Below are 16,238 nucleotides of genomic sequence, written 5' to 3'. Positions count from 1 at the left end.
ATTTTAAGACACTATATTGGACATGAAATGACTATGCTGTACCTGCCTAACTACAATCCCATCTGAAAAAATGGTCACACATGCATACAGTGGCAGCTTTGTATCACACAATCATACTACACTAGTACCAGGCTGACATCTGTCTGGAAGGCAGCTGCCACCCACTTTATTTAGGTCAGTTAAAGCCTGGGAGAGAGAGCTCTGCCCCCGCCAGGGGCACTTTGCTGGAGGAATGAATGGGAAGTATTCTGATTCTGTCTTCTGAAAACTGAATGTGAAAAAAAAAGAGAGAGAGAGAAACAATCCCACAGAGAGAGGTCACATCATGAGTAGGGCGGAGCTGTCAGCCTAGACAACAATGGAAGCTGGCTGCGGAGGAGCCAGAAAATGACTGGGCCATGGGGATGGGCTAACCGGAGCTGCCCTTCAGCCAGTAGAGCTGCTGATTCTCTCAGCAAGGCTTCAGGTTTTCATGAGCTCTGGCTCTCGAGGCTGATTCCTCCCTGTGCTCATGCACAAAAACTTCCCTTCCAGAGGGAAACTGAGGGTCTCTCTCCTCTGGATCATCAGAGGGCTCTTGTGGACACTCAAATCCTCTGCAGAAAGAGAAGTATAAGTATACATGCACACATGCACAATGATGATTAATTTTGGAGAATACTAAAAAGGACCAATAAATATAAAATGGAAGGCCTGTGAGTGGTCATTTTTCTGAGTTGTGATTTTGAAAATTCCATATTCCAATATCTGATTAAAAACTATCAATAATTCGTTGCCTAATATAATTTGAAGCTCATGCATAAGTTAAAAAACTCTCTTGTCATATTCCAAAATATCTTCACTTGGGCTTGTTACAAGTCTTAATTTCCCTGGGAAACAAATTACAAATAAATAAAAGGGGAAGGAAAATACCTCACTCTCACTTTTCAGTCCATTAGATATTAAAAAAGAGAGTGATTCTTCTAACACCAAACAACTAAATAATACTACTATAGCAGCTTCTAAGCAGCTGACCTTTTCTTCACCTCATCATCTTAAAATCAGGTTGGTTTTCTATCTTCTTCCCCGTTTTATAATGGGGATAGAGGCTATGTTTTATTATAGCTAAGGCAAGTCCACACATTCAAGCTACTCCTCTCTGGTATCAAATAACTGCATAACCAGGCTGGGCGCGGTGGTTCACACCTGTAATCCTAGCACTTTGGGAGGCTGAGGTGGGCAAATCACTTGAGGTCAGGAGTTCGAGACCAGCATGGCCAACATGGTGAAACACAGTCTCTACTAAAAATACAAAAACATGAGCCGTGCAGGGTGGCGCATGCCGGTAATCCCAGCTACTTGGGAGGTGAAGGCTCGAGAGTCGCTTGAACCTGGGAGGTGGAAGTTGCAGTGAGCTGAGATCACGCCACTGCACTCCAGTCTGGCTGGGTGACAGAGCGAGACTCTGACTCAAAAAAACAAAAAAAACAAAAAAAACCCCAGAAACAAAAACCACCACCCACGCCCCAACAACAACAAAAAGCCCTGCATAACCTGGATTCAAGTTTTAAGAGAAGGGAGCCCCTTGACACCTATGGTGCAAACTGGAAATACCTGCATGTTCAAAAGACGAGAACAAAGGAGTAGAAGAGACCACTGTTTTAGTTTTAGTGTTTTAGTGATGCTCTTCATTTTGAGGACTTAAGAGAATCTGAGTCTTTTCTTTATAATCACAATTTGAAAGAATAAAGGATAAAAAAATCAATACAAATCATGCCAACAGGGCAATACACTTCAAGTCATCATTCTCCAAGCCCTGCCATTATCCACCTACACTTTTTGGGACCTGGTTCAAACTCCACAGATCAGGTAAGCAGAGGTGTAAATATTTCCGTGTGGAAAGCTTGCTTTTTCCAAAGACAGGTGTGGCTTAGCATGTCATTTTCTTTCTTTAGAACTTTCAGGAGGAATTATGCCCTGAGGATATGAGGACAGTAAAGCAAAGGTATGTGGCTATAAGGTGTGGGTTCACAGTGAACAGATAGATAACCTGGAGTGAGACGTATAAACACAGAAAGAAAGGCAGCCTTATGCTGGTTACTTGCCTAGTTCAGGACTGCAAGAATAGACTAGATCTTCCGCCCAAAGTGCATGGATATGACACAGGACCACACAACTCTGCAGCAAGATGCAGGGGTAGGCACAACTCTAACAATCCAGGCTGCCAGGCATTTTTTTCCAGGAGGTGTGTGTGCTTCTGTAATGTAAGTGTAATTTGAGAAAGGGGCCACTGTACTTTCCGTGTCTCTTTATAACAAAGTAGTAATTGTTAACAACTGAAGAATCATCCCTCCTCTCTTGGGATTTTGCCAGTTCAGCAAGAGAAAAATATCAATTTTCAGATGTTATCTTCTTTCGTAGCCTATTTCTTAATCCATTTCAGAAATGGAATTCTCTGGTTTTCTTTAAGGCCAATGAACCCCTTTTGGATGGATTCTTAGAAGGACCCCTATTCTTTCCTCCAAACTAAAAGCCAGGCTGCTGCCTTCTTCCTCACTTCCAACCACGTTGTTCAGCTATACTTGAGTTTTGTTTCTGAATGTAGAAACAGTTACTAAATGAAATGCAAGAGGCCTCAGGACAGGAAAGCATGCACTTCAGTGGCTGACAGCCAGGTGATTTTGCCATGTAGAGGGATTCACATCCTTATTGTGTGGCTACAGCCAGGTCAATGCCAGCAAAACACATACTGTTAAAACATCACTTGTGTAATACAGGCTACGGATGAAGTGCTATGCCCAATTGCTTAGAACTGGGTGATGTAAACCTAATTCATGTTTCTTCCTGGTTCCTGGTATTACAAGTTAAAGGTATTTGTCCTCTTGATGTTTGTTCTAAGAATGTACATGCTGGACATGGTATGGTGAAGCTGGTGTGGCCACAGTAGGAAAACAGAAACAAGGCTCGGAAGGAAGGTATTGTTTATTCTGACGGCTCCCAGGGAGGGGTCACTGCACACTAATCAGGGTCACAGTGAACTCATCAGAGTCAGTCTGGAGGCAGAAGACAGCAGTGGGGGGAAAAGCCTAGGTCAGAACCTTTGCTGGGGCTTCCACCAGGAAAGGCAAGGCAGGGCAATTAAACAGCTTTGGATTGGCTGGATTGGCTAGTTTGGATAATTCCAGGGGCTTCGGGGTACAGGGATGGTATCCAGTTGCTTGGTACCTGGCCCTGAGATGATTGAGGGCAGGGGAAATTTTGGGTTGGTGTGTGAAAGTTTGATAAGGAGGTTGAGAGTAGGTACTTGGGACTGGCTGGTTTGCGTATAAAAGGTATGCTCATGGACAAGTTGTTACTATATTTAGGAATTAACTAGCCCTGTGAAAGGCACTCTTTCCCCTGGGTCTGCAAGGATCCCAAATGCCAGGGCACTAAGAATACAGAAAATGGCCAGGTGTGGTGGTTCACGCCTGTAATACCAGTACCTTGGGAGGCTACGGCAGGTGGATTGCTTGAGCCCAGGGGTTCGAGACCAGCCTGGGCAATATGGCAAAACCCCATCTCTACTAAAAATATGAAAAATTAGCTGGGCATCATGGCACATGCCTGAAGTCTCAGCTAGTCAGGAGGCTGAGGTGGGAGAATTGCTTGATCCCAAGAGGCGGAGGTTGCAGTGAGCCGTGACCACACCACTGCACTCCAACTCGTGCAACAGAGCAAGACCCTGTCTCAAAAAAACAAACAAACAAAAAAATACAGAAAATAAGAAAATATAGTTAATATAATTAGCCCTCTGATGAACAAATACATAATCTAAGAAAACAAAGAACAATGTAGATATGTAAATATGACACTTGCCCTGGGTAGCATACAGGGGTCATACACAGGCTTTGTTCCTAATATCCTTCGGCATAGCTCCCTCTACTCTATTAAGGACAACTGATGCTTTTCTCAGTTTTATAAAACATGTAATGCAAACACAACTCAAATTCTCTAACCTGACTGCCTTTCCAAACCCACATATGAAGAGGTTCTAGGACTGTCATGGCTGGTGATGACATTCGTTTGTGATTATGGTTGAAGGGACCTCTGCTGTCTACCCTGCATTTGCAATAAAAAGAAAGCATGCTTCAAGTGATGGGCTGAGACCTGTGGGGTTCTGCTTCCTCACTTTGTAAATGACCTAATTCTTCTGCTCAAGAGATGCAGCCCACTGCCATCGGCCACATGCCAGGCTGGTGGGCCTGCCTCTGCAGCTTCCCAGCAGTGACGGTGCACCATAGGAGCTGGACTTCTGAGACCCTCTGACCCACTCTGTCCTCTTTATCCATACACACATGCTGTCTCATCGCCTCAGTTAATCACAAAGCATAGCATCAGCCATCCCTAGCTTATACACAGCTCAGGCTCAGCAGGGCTGTATCTGCAACAGAGAGCAAAATGTTGAGAAACGGGCTCTTTCCCAAGGCTTCTTTTGCTGATCGTCCCATTTTGCCATGTAATGTTCAGGGTGGATTGTAAAGGATACTAATGAACAAGGTTCAAGGAAAGTGATATTATAACTGTGGCAGGTCCAAATATCACAGTCCTAGAAGCGGATGGACATGAGTACTTCTTGGCAGGCCATCAGTTTAGCTTGGAGCTTGATGTCACATTCGTTCTTCTGGCTGCCAGTCTCCTGAGGGAAATACTGACCTTCTTGCTTTAGTCTTCTATATTTTATTAGTTGTTCATCATTGCACAGGCTGCTTAGTATCAGAATTAAAGGGCCACTGGCTAAGAATTACCAATAGAACTCTGGTTGTTTTCAGTGTCTCCGGTACATTTTGGTAGATGACCAAGCCATGGATTTGGTGTTCCCTTCTCTCTTCTCATTCTTTTCTGGAAAGAGTTTAGATGGGCTAGGGAAAGATATTTGCAGCTTGCTGATCCAATGTAAATGAATCCTGTGGTGGGTAAATAATTTTCCTCTCTCTTTTGCACTCCTGGGGTATTTTGATGAATAATGCTTCTCAAATAAGTTAATAAATATTCCCCCAGAGGTAAGAAGAGTATTAGCCTCGTGGCAGGTGAGCCATTAATGCTTTAGTGTGCAGGGCAGAACAAAGAGGAAAGGAATTACCAAAGCCTTGAAGTTTCGCAGAATTTTCTGGAAAATTTTGAAGGCCATGGCTGGGAACAAAATACTGATGGCAGTGCTGGTGAAGTGTGGAAACAGCTTCACAAAATTAAGTTAGACCATGCCTTCAATGTGTGAGCTTTTTTTAGTTGGATGGAGGATGAGGTTTATAGTTTGTTTTGCTGCTAATTATAGCATATGTTTATTTAAGTAACTCAGCAAAAACACAATTCATCAACCTCACCAAAATTTGAAAAAAAATGTGTTCCCTGCCTCCCTCCCATAATCTGAAAGTCCAGTTTATAAATTCTAGTCTAAAAGCCTTCTTTAATAATAAATATCCATTCTCTTTTGCAACTACTGCAACTTGACCTTCAAATATCATGTTTTCCCATACATTATGTTATACTTTGTGATAACTCAATTATGGTTTTAGTTTCTTTATTTGAACTGTCTCAAAATCCTCGTATTTTAAAACAAAAGCCTCCAGTAATAGTTTCTGAGAAAGTTCTTACTGCCACAGCGCCACCTACTGGTAGACCATTATAGGAGCAAACTGTTCGGAGCTCAACTTTGACCCAATTTTGGAGCGTCCTCCTAAGCTTTGGTTTTATAAAGCCCCAACTTCACTGTCATTTTGAGAAGCTAGACCTTCTTTTGGTAGCTACTAAGTCTCTTGCTGTAGTATAAAGTCAGCAAGTGAAAATGATAAAAATATGCTCTTATTCTTACTGTTACCTTAAATTGGCCCTGACTTCACCGACTTTGATTTTCTCTGTCCTATAACTGTAGCAAGGGCTCCAGATTGTGTGGGCAAGGGTTTGGATCTGGCGAAAATAACTTGGGGAGCGTCCAAAGATCCTGAAAAATGGAAAAAAGAATCCCTATTTAACACTACGTTTGATTTTGGCCCAAAGGACACAAGGTAAAACCTAAAACTAGGTTAAGGGGATCACTGTCCCCCCAGATACTGCCACCCGACTTCCTGCCAAATTCCAATTCACAGTCTCTCTTTTGCTTTCGAACAGCGTAAACGTGGGTGATCAACCCAAATTCTTACCCCTCTGGCTCTGGAGAGAAAATCTCGAGAGCAATCAGGGGGATAGGACACTCCTTATTTTCAGTTTTATGCGATTATACTCCAGATCCACCCAGGAGCTCCAAAAACTATACAACACATGGTGAAAAGAGTAAGAATCTGATCATGAAAATAGGTCATTCTGTTGAGAGCTGCCAGGCAAGTAATTTCACTTGAAAGTTAAAGTGACATCTAGATCCTTAGGGTTTTAGCTCCACGGCGTTTACTACATAATAATGTTCCTTTCTCTTGTTTGTCTCAGGGATCCAATGAAGTGGGCAGTCAGAATCACACTGATGTGCTCTTGCTCCATCCCCATCCAAAAAGCACAAAGCTATAGTGCATTTTACTAGGGCCAGAAACAGAGAACATTTAATAAGGACACTGCTCACTGCTTGCAAATGAAATCCATCATTGATTTTCTAAAGGTGGTAAGGTCCCTTCCACCAACTGCAGACTAGTAAGAGCTTAAAAATAAAAGGAGGGAGAGGTTGGGCTCCAGAACAGGAAAGGCTTAGGCAGAAGCTAAGGGGCAGGGATGAGGGCAGCTGCTGTGGCTTCAGACTCCTACGGTAATGGTAGTTTACATTATCAAATCAGCACGAGAGAAATGTCAGTTATCTAATCTGTTGCTCTCTGCTATTTTAGTTTACCATCACCACTTCAGAACTCAAGAAGAACACCACAGTTATAAAGAAGGAAGGCCAATGACTCTGGCTTTGGGCCAAGAGCTCTCACTCCAGCTTCCTTCTCAAGTTTCCATATTTGCTGACTCTAAACCTTCCCTTCCATAGCAAACTACGAATATAAAGCCTGAGGTTGGAAAGCCAAGGAAGAGCCACATTCATGGAGTACTCCAGGCACTCTGCTAGGAGCTTTCAATTCACTATCTCATTTAATGTTCATAATACCAAGAATGCCATTAAGCCACCATCAACAGGAAAGGACTCTGAGTTGTTTTTCAGCAGTGCCCCGGGATGAACCACTATCTCATTCAGACTGCTAGAGAAACACTCACACAGCCGAAAGCCTGGCTGACAAGACTTACGGGAAGAGTTAAAGAATGAGAAAACAGACTTCTGCTATAGTCATGGACTCAATATCATGTTTAATGGATTGAATTAACTGGACCAGATGGGCTAAATGCCTTTCAAAGATGGTTCAGGGATTCCTACATAGGCACACACTTACCAGGTCTCAGGCAGAGGTGTAAACTTTTAGACTTATTATGAGAGTTATTCTTCTTTCTTGTGGGTTTACAGAAAAATGCTGCTACTAGCAACCTAATCTCCTTTTTGTAGGATATCCTTCTGAACCCCTGGAACGGCTTGAAATCTACTTGTAATATAGAAAACAAATGATTTGCAGTTCAAACGTTGGTGTGCCTGGCAGTTACTTACTAGTTGTACAAATAACTGTAACAGATTCAGTTACTAATGCTGTGAAAGTAAAATGTTCATTGGGAAGTATGGAAAATGCCTGAAGCTTACTATATCATGCACCTCAGTGTTTCTTTAACTAAGGATCAGGAACACTAGAAAAATCAGAGTAGAAACAAACCCAAAAAGTTCAGAGGCCCAGAGTCTCTCGGTGACAAAAGCAGTAAGTAATAAACTACCTAAACAATGTAAGAAGAATGATCTGCTTGTTACCATAAGGTAGAATCAGCAGGGAAAAGTCACTATGAGAAGCCAGCAAGAAATACAACTTCTTTTCCTTGCTCTGTGGTTTCATACTGACACCAAGTTCAGTATGAGTGCCACAAAATCTTCTAAATAACTTTACCAAGAGTCAGTAAACACTAATTCACGGTCAAGATGCTGCAAGTATGATCCACCTGACCACCCAAGTTTCCAACTGGCTCAGCTGGAGTGCATGCAAAGTTCAATTCAACACTTAATTTATCAATTAGACACACAAATGAAGTACAGTCAGGGATCTCCTTGGGTTTGTGAATCTTTCCAGCTGAAGCAAACATGAAGAGCCAAAGGGAGAGAAGTTCTAACAGGTTATCTCACAGAAATCCTTCACACTTGGCCATGATTCCCTTGTGCCATTACTTTGCAGTCCGTAACAATCCTAGGTGAAAGTTTACTTTCTTAAAAATATAGTAACTATCATGTTCTAGTAATTCTTTCTTTTCTTTTTTCATTTGGAGTGAGGTGAGTAGATACCCATCAAGTATTTCTTGAATTCAGGCTCTAAAATTTTCAGTGGAGAACAAATCCTTATACTCCTATCATACTTCCAGGGATCAGTGTGGCTGGGGACTGGGGCAGGAGCAGGGAGTGGAAAGAGAGAAGGTTGTGAGGTAGTAGTGGCCTGGGTGTAGTTACAGTAGTTATAGCACCTTCCCTATATACTTCTTCATTTAATCCTCACTATAAGCCTATGAGATACATATAATTATCCCCAGGATGTAGTCAAGTAACTGGCTGCTTTTTTTTTTTTAAATTAGAGGTAGGGTCTTGCCCTGTCACCCAGGCTGGAGTACAGTGGCAGGATCACAACTCACTGCAGCCTTGAATTCCTGGGCTCAAGTGATCCTCCCAGCTCAGCCTCTTGAGTAGCTAGGACTACAGGCATGTGCCACCACACCTGGCTAATTAAAAAACTTTTTTTTTTTTGTAGAGATAGGGTCTCACTTTGTTGCCCAGGCTGGTCTCAAGAGATCCTCCTGCCTTGCCCTTCCCAAGCATTGGGATTATAGGCATGAGCCACTGCACCTGGCCTGAGCTTCCCAGAGATCTTATAATCATTTTAACGTGTATGATGTCAATCCCTGACCCCTAACCACCCAGCCCCCTCCTGCTTAAAATTCCTCGATGGCTCCTTATTGCTGTCAGGGCAATGACCAAGTTCCCTGCATGGCTCATAAACATAAACTGGCCCTACTACCTTGCAACCTTTTCTCTTTCTACTCCCTGCTCATGCCCCAGTCCCCAGCCACACTGATCCGTGGAAGCCTGTGGAACACAGCCCATTTTCAGTCCCCCCGGGTCTTTGCTTGCACTGTTCTCTCTTCCTAGAACTCCTTCTGCCCATGCCTTCCCTCTCCTGGCTGACTCGTCCACATTCCAGTGTCAGCTTCGATGTTTTTCCTCTAGGAAGCTGTCCCCAGTCCCTAAAGATCTGGGCTCGACTGCTCAGGTTCAAATACTGCCCCACTGCTTACTAGTTGTGAGACTTTAGACAAGTTTTATAATCTGCCTGTGCCTTTATTTCTTCAGCCGTCAATGGGGAATATAGTTTCTACATTATGTGCCTGTTCAGTGAACAAGTGAGTTATTACACATAAAGCATTCAGAACTGTGTCTGACACATAGCAAATCCTCAGTCAATGTTGTCTGTTGTTACTCTGTGTGTCTCAGGCATGCAATAATACCCACTTTGCAGCACATTCCCTGCTGACTTTTCTATCTCCTTGAGTCTTTAAGTTCCCTGAGAGCAGATTGCCTTGTTCACCCTGCGTGCATCTCAGTGCCCAGCACGTTATTTTCTCTAGAGTAGACACTCAATAATAAATACTTGTTCAATTGAATTGAAGGGTTTTTCTTTCCATTTTCTGACTTATCAGTGCATTTTTATTAATTATTATTCATAGAAAACTATCTCTGGACCAAACACCGCCTAAGTTATCTGTATGCACCTACACTGAGAGGCTTCAGGCTGTCAGTAACAACCTGTCCACAGACCATGGCATTGGCACAACACGTAGATCAAACAAAGAGCAGAGCTCCAGTTCTGCATCCACGCACAACTTTCAACAAGCCCTCAACTTTCTGAGCCTGTTCCTCATGTGGAGGGGATAAGATCAAACTCACAGGGCTGTGTGAGAATTAAGTGAGAGATAAAACATGTGGAAATACAACAAAAGCAGTGAAATACCAGTCAATATGGGGCATTTTTATTAAATGCTGCAAATCTGACAGCATTTTACAAGACTCTGAGGTTTCATTTACCCCAAGCTAGTTCCAGAAAATGCCTATTTTAGGCTGCCAAGATTATTTTAAAGAAGCATGTAACAAAAATGCCCATTTGCCAATGTTTTAAGAGGCTGGATGTTTCATTCTTTGAACTGGGGCTCTCTTTGGAGGCAGAAGAGAGAATGTGCCAAGCCCAACACCTTCCCTGTCACCTATCCAGCTGCAGAAGAGCTGGTGCCCACTAACCTGTGGAGCTGGTGATGGGCACAAAGGCTGCAGGGTTAAGGCTGCTTTGGAGTCCATTCAGCTGCGCATCTGCGGAGGACCCTCTGAAACACAAAGGAGCTTGGTCAGACCTGCAGGCGGAAAGATGAGGTTAGGCGCAGGCCCTCTGATGGCTTCGCTTCTTGTTCTTGGTGCTTCTCCTGTGGCTCATTCCCTCGCTTCCTTCAAGGCTTTGTTCAAATGTCACCTTATCAGAGAAAACTATGAGCAACCTCCACACTTCTAAAATAGTATATATTTTGAGATTTATTGTTAATTTCTTCCTACTGAAATGTAGTGTCAGGAAAGCATGGGCTTTCATCATTGCTGTGTCTCCAGTGCCTAGAATAGTGCCTGACACATAACTGGTACTCAATAAATAGTTGTTTATTGAATGAATACATCATGTTTCTGGCATTGACTTACATAAATCATATGAAAACACATTTTTAAAAAAGCGCAAGTCTCATGTGGAACAGTGGTTTTCAACTGGGGAAGTGGGGAGGGAGAGATGATGCGTCCCCTGAGCCAACCGGGGACATCCGGCAATATCAAAACATCTCTAGTTATCACAACGGTGGGGTGCTACTGACAGCTAGTGAGCAGAGGCCAGGAATACTGCTACGCACCCCACAGCACACAGGAAAATGCCCCAAAGAATTATCTACTCCATGGTGTCAATAATCCCGAGATTGAGAAATGTACATAGCATCTCCCCTCGTGCCAACTTTGACAAGAGATACGACAGAGTATATTTGATTCTTTGGGCAGAGGTTCCCGAGCCACATGTCTCAGAAATCCCAGAACTGGTCTGATTGCCTACAGCCCAAGTCAAGCCTCCCTGTTATAGGCTCTTACAGTTCTAATTCTTTCTTTGCATTTTTCAAAATTATACTTATGAAACTGTGTAACTGGTTGCTTAGTATCCATCATCCTTGCTAGAATGTAAGCTCCATAATGAGAGACTGTATTGGTCTTATTCACTGCTGCTGCATTTTGCACACATCAAATATTTATAAATTCTGTTGAAATATTTGTAATATTTTTGTTGTATATTTATAATATAGTATTTTTGTTGGGTCCACCTGCCTTGATTTCAGTTGATGAGTAAAAGTTGTACCTGGGAGATCAAAGCTTTCACATGCTCAATTCTTTGTTTTTGTTGAGCAATATCCAATCCAACCTTTAGTATCTCTCTCCTGAAACTATTTTTCCAGTCATTCATTCACACAAGAAATATTTATTAAGCATTTCCTGTGTTCTGTACTAGTGAGGAGAGACATGAAAGCAAATACATAAAACACAAACTGTGTGCTAAGTGCTAAAGAGAAAAAGCACACAGTGTTATGAGAATGAGGCAGGGGAACCTGGTTGAGATGATGAGGACAGTGGTCAAGGATGGTCTTTCTGAGGAAATAAGAGTTCAGCGGAGTCATGAAGTTAGGAGAGGTAGGCATTAGCCAGGAGGAGGCAGAGGAAAGAGCGGTTCACGAGGAAATAGCATATATAATGGCTCTGAGGCAGAAAGGGGCTTGGAATGTCCTAGGAACCTTTGAAGACCAGCTAAGGGAATAGGATAGGGGTAGGGATAGGATAGGGGTGGGGATAGGATAGGGGTGGGGATAGGATAGAGATGGGGATAGTCAGGCAGTGTTTGCTGAACGTCTTTGACAGGAATGACCTGGGGTCACTTGTTAATCACAGCTTTCCAGGTGGGCCTGGGGACAGCGCCCCAGGTGCCCAGGTGATTCATATCATCACTGGCTAGTAGGTAAAGAGGAAAGTGGTATAAGGTGCACCTGGAGAGTCAGGTGGGGTCTGAGGTACCCACATAGTCCCTACATCCCTGAAAGAGGCATGCCACTTGAGAAGATTCTAGCCCAGCATTGGCGCAAGGATCACACTGTCTCATAGCCCCTCCCCTCTGGCAAGCAATTTGGGGCCTACCCTCTCCTTTCCACTTTCATTTTGAGGACAAGGGAGCCACAGAGGCAGGAGAGAAAGGAGCAGAAGGCTTCTCTCTTTTCCCATCAGCCTTGGCCTTGGAGAGCCACATCTGAAATCCTCATGCATTTTATTTCAGCCCCTTATGGGACCCGAAAACTCTCCCAAAGCATCTGTAGCTGATGTCTGCTCTTTCATGTCCAAGTGAAAAAGTTCTGGAGGGCCTAAGATAAGCTCTTTCCTTTACAGAAGTTAAAAACCATTAGAGCCACTGTGCTTGCTTTAGGAGCAGCTGAGTAGAGCAAAGCCCTGGGCTGGTCTCAATTTCACAAAGTGTTAGTGGTTAAAAAAAAAAGAGGGGGGAAGAAGCTGGCAAAATCTTTGGGTCAGTAGAAGAAACTGGTAGTGAGTAATAGAAAACTGCCTGAGGGATTAGAAGAGTCCCTGGGGGGTTAGACTCAAGGAATTCTGGGTCCCTAAAACTCTTGAAACTTTTCCCTCTCCTCTCTGGAACCCCCAACCCACCCTTCACCTTCTTAGGCTTTATCCTGTTCCCTTCCCAAGATCCTCTAGCCCTATGGCCCCTGGTTCCCAGTTTCACTCACTCTTCCATCCTCCTCCCTCCCATAAACTCCCATCAAAGGCCTTGGAGGCCACCACAGATTCAGAATTTGAACATTTCTAATGATTCTACTGTTTCTAGCATAGAGTCCCTATTCTCCCTGTGATGTAGAAATGTGTCCACAGCAATCCAAGGGGAAACTCTTGAGTGAATTTTTCCATGGAAACACTGGTGCACAAAATGGTTTAGGTCTGTTATTACTACTTTAGGCACATTATGGGTAAATATGCTTTTGTTGTGATAACATCATTTCCTTGGGAAAATATATTCCAACTTCTGGACAACCTTCCTCTAAATGAGAACTTTTGAAACACAGCTTGTCTAGAGCCTGTATGTCAATTTGCACTTGCCCCTGCAATGATTCTTTGCTGCTTTCCTGGGAATACATGTTTTAGGAAATATTTACATCGGGAGTTACGTCGGGACTAACACCTGGATAACAGGACCTACCTTATAGGATTTTGAAGATTAAGTAAGATGGTGAATATAAAGCACATCTAAGCAGTGACTGGTGTTATATCATGGACTAAACATACATTGACTATTAGTAGCAGTATTGTCATTTTTACTTAGGAACATTGCTTAACACTCTCTGCATTCACTGTAAGTCTATCTACATACAGAAATATCAAAATGAATGACTCACTGACTGCAACATCAGTCTGGAATATTAGTGCTAAACTACAGAAGAATGGCCATAGGCATTCTGAACCTGGAAGTTAACAGCAATTTGCTATTAAAGTTACAAGGTAATTAACTGGCAACCTATAAGACAAAAATCTCATAGTAAAAATTATTCTTAAGATCCCTTAGGAAGAGATGTCACATTTGAGATTGACAGGTTATCTCTTAATAAATCTAATATGTACTTTTCTGCCAGTGTCAGAATGATTTGCTCAACTGTGCACCAAATGAAGTAGGTTTGTATTTAGAAAAGTAGGCTTGTACTATGGGATCATGTTGTATAAACTATGTATTTTTATTTTTTTGAGACAGGGTCTTACTCTGTCACCCAGGCCGGAGTGCAGTGGCACAATCACAGCTCACTGCAGCCTCAACTTCCTGGGCTCAGGTGATCCTCCTACCTCAGCCTTCCAAGTAGCTGGGACTACAGGTTTAGTAGTCCCACCATGTCTGGCTAATTTTTGTGTTTTTTGTGGAGACAGAGTTTTGTCATGTCACCCAGGCTGGTCTCAAAGTCCTGGGTTCACATGGTTTGCCTGCCTTGGCCTCCCAAAGTGCAGGGACTATAGATATAAGCGACTGCACCTGGCCTAAAATATGTATCTTTAAGCATGAGAGTGACAGTGCAGTAGAAAGGCCCATGGGAATTGCTATTAGAAAGGCCCATGGGAACAGCAACCGACTGGAGTGACATTTCTCCCATCTTTTCCTAAGTGTAAAATCAACTGGAATCACCTACTTTATTGAAATTATAATCAATTTCTCTCTGAATAGCTGAATGTATACAGTTAATTATGTGTTTGATACAGCTTCATTATCTGATGTTCTCTGGTCATAGTACACCAGAATATAAAGAAGTGGCTAAAGATGAAGTTAGAAAAACTGGAGTTATAGCAGTATCAAGAGTTTGACAATAAGAAATACTGAAAAGATGGAACAAAAAGGTGCCATTAACTTTACATTACACAAAAGTTAGAGTTCAAACATGAGGAGAGTGATAGATGTGAACATCTAGTCCTTAATTGCTCTTCCTGGAAATGGCGCAACTGTCTGGGAGATGGGAAGCTGCTTGATGTAGTTAAAGGTTGAGAGTAAGAGACTTACTACAATCTCAGCTGTGGTAATGGTCTTATTTAGGTTCCTCTCTGAGGATAAACTGTCAATGATTATTAAAAACTGCTTAAATCAGATGTGGTGGCTCACGCCTGTAATCCTAGCACTTTGGGAGGCTGAGGCAGGTGGACCTGAGGTCAGGAGTTTTGAGACCAGCCTGGCCAACATGGTGAAACCCCATCTCTATTAAAAATATAAAACTAGCCAGGCGTGGTGGCTCACGCCTGTAAAACCAGTTACTTGGGAGGCTGAGGTAGGAGAATCGCCTGAACCCAGGAGGCAGAGGTTGCAGTGAGCCAAGATTGCGCCATTGCACTCCAGCCTGGGTGACAAGAGTGAAACTCCCGTCAAAAAATAAAGAAAAAAACAAAACAAAACAAAACAAAACAAAACAAAACAAAAAACGGCTTCAGAGTAGGCTGCCTGATTAATTTAGCCACTGAAAAACTATAAGAAACGTGACCACATATAGTAGCAAAAAAGAATTTGAAGAACTCAATGAATAGTCGCATGCTCCTCTCTATGAAGGCAAAATCTCTTTCCTTGGGACATGTTCACAGCTGGCAGCTACAGAGTTTCCTTAAATATTACATGTACAGTTCCTAACCCTGAATTCAACTCATTTGCTTCACATCTACCTACTCATCTTGCCTCTGCCATTTGTTTGAGGTCTGAGAAAGCATCTCACATGAGCATTATTCCTACTCTGAGGGAACAGCTCTCCCGAGCCTTTCAAAGAAGTTGTTCAATGATGCATTAAAAACAAATAATATCCTTATAAGATGAAATGCCTGCATTTCATCTTCTAGGGATATTACTCCCTGTATTAATTATTTTGAAAAATTTCTTCTAGTACAAGTCTCTAAGGAATATGAGTCAATCAAATGGCTGGCTAGGAATTCCACTGGCATCAAGACCACACCATATAGCCAGCCTATAAAACTATATAACACACACACACACACACACACACACACACACACACACACACATATATATATACAAAACGCAGTCCAGGAGGGTTATAATGAGCAGTATCCCCACTATCCTTTTTGCTGGTAAGGTTTCTGACATGCTTTTTCGTGGATCTTCATTTCTTTATTTGCGGTTTCCTCTGTTCTTCTTTTGCCCATTATTTTGATCAGTGGAAACTTTTCTGAAAGTGATATGCTTTCTTTAAGGTCTGTTTTGTTCATTACTTCACAAGGTTGACTGTGGTTTGCTGCTATATTATTTCTGTTTGGGTTCTTTTCAAGGCTTTCCACATCCCCAACACAGGGGTACTAGTTTTCTATTTCAATGGTTTAGTATAAGTTTATCTTGGACTCATGCCACCACATCAGAGATGACCTTTCTGTAGAAGAAAGGACTCACAAAAGGAAAATGCTCAAGACTTTACAGGAAGAGCAGAGCTACAAATGCTGACCTTACCAGGGCTGTGGCAAAACAGACATGGCTGCATCTGTGAAGGTCCTGAAAACACCCCCAAACCTGATCGTTTTTATAAAA

At 42.6% G+C, this 16,238-nt stretch overlaps 1 protein-coding gene across 2 annotated transcripts in view; it reads right to left on the bottom strand.

Annotated features, from left to right (window-relative positions):
* The window catches only part of TTLL5 (tubulin tyrosine ligase like 5), a 292,858-nt gene that overhangs the window by 45,239 nt on the left and 231,381 nt on the right, over window positions 1–16,238 (bottom strand). Inside the window, exons 32-33 of one of the 2 annotated variants that reach the window (XM_025392848.1) lie at window positions 10,349–10,431; window positions 5,837–5,959 (exon numbers count right to left, since the gene is read on the bottom strand). In XM_025392848.1, coding sequence (XP_025248633.1) covers window positions 5,838–5,959; window positions 10,349–10,431 — 205 coding nt within the window. In that variant the 3' untranslated portion in view covers window position 5,837. The remainder of the gene's footprint in view (window positions 1–5,836; window positions 5,960–10,348; window positions 10,432–16,238) is intronic. The other variant, XM_025392849.1, reaches the window with a different exon arrangement.

This window comes from Theropithecus gelada, chromosome 7b (assembly GCF_003255815.1).
Source record: "Theropithecus gelada isolate Dixy chromosome 7b, Tgel_1.0, whole genome shotgun sequence".
Classification (NCBI taxonomy): Eukaryota; Metazoa; Chordata; class Mammalia; order Primates; family Cercopithecidae; genus Theropithecus; species Theropithecus gelada.
This window is presented reverse-complemented; position numbering and strand designations above follow the sequence as displayed.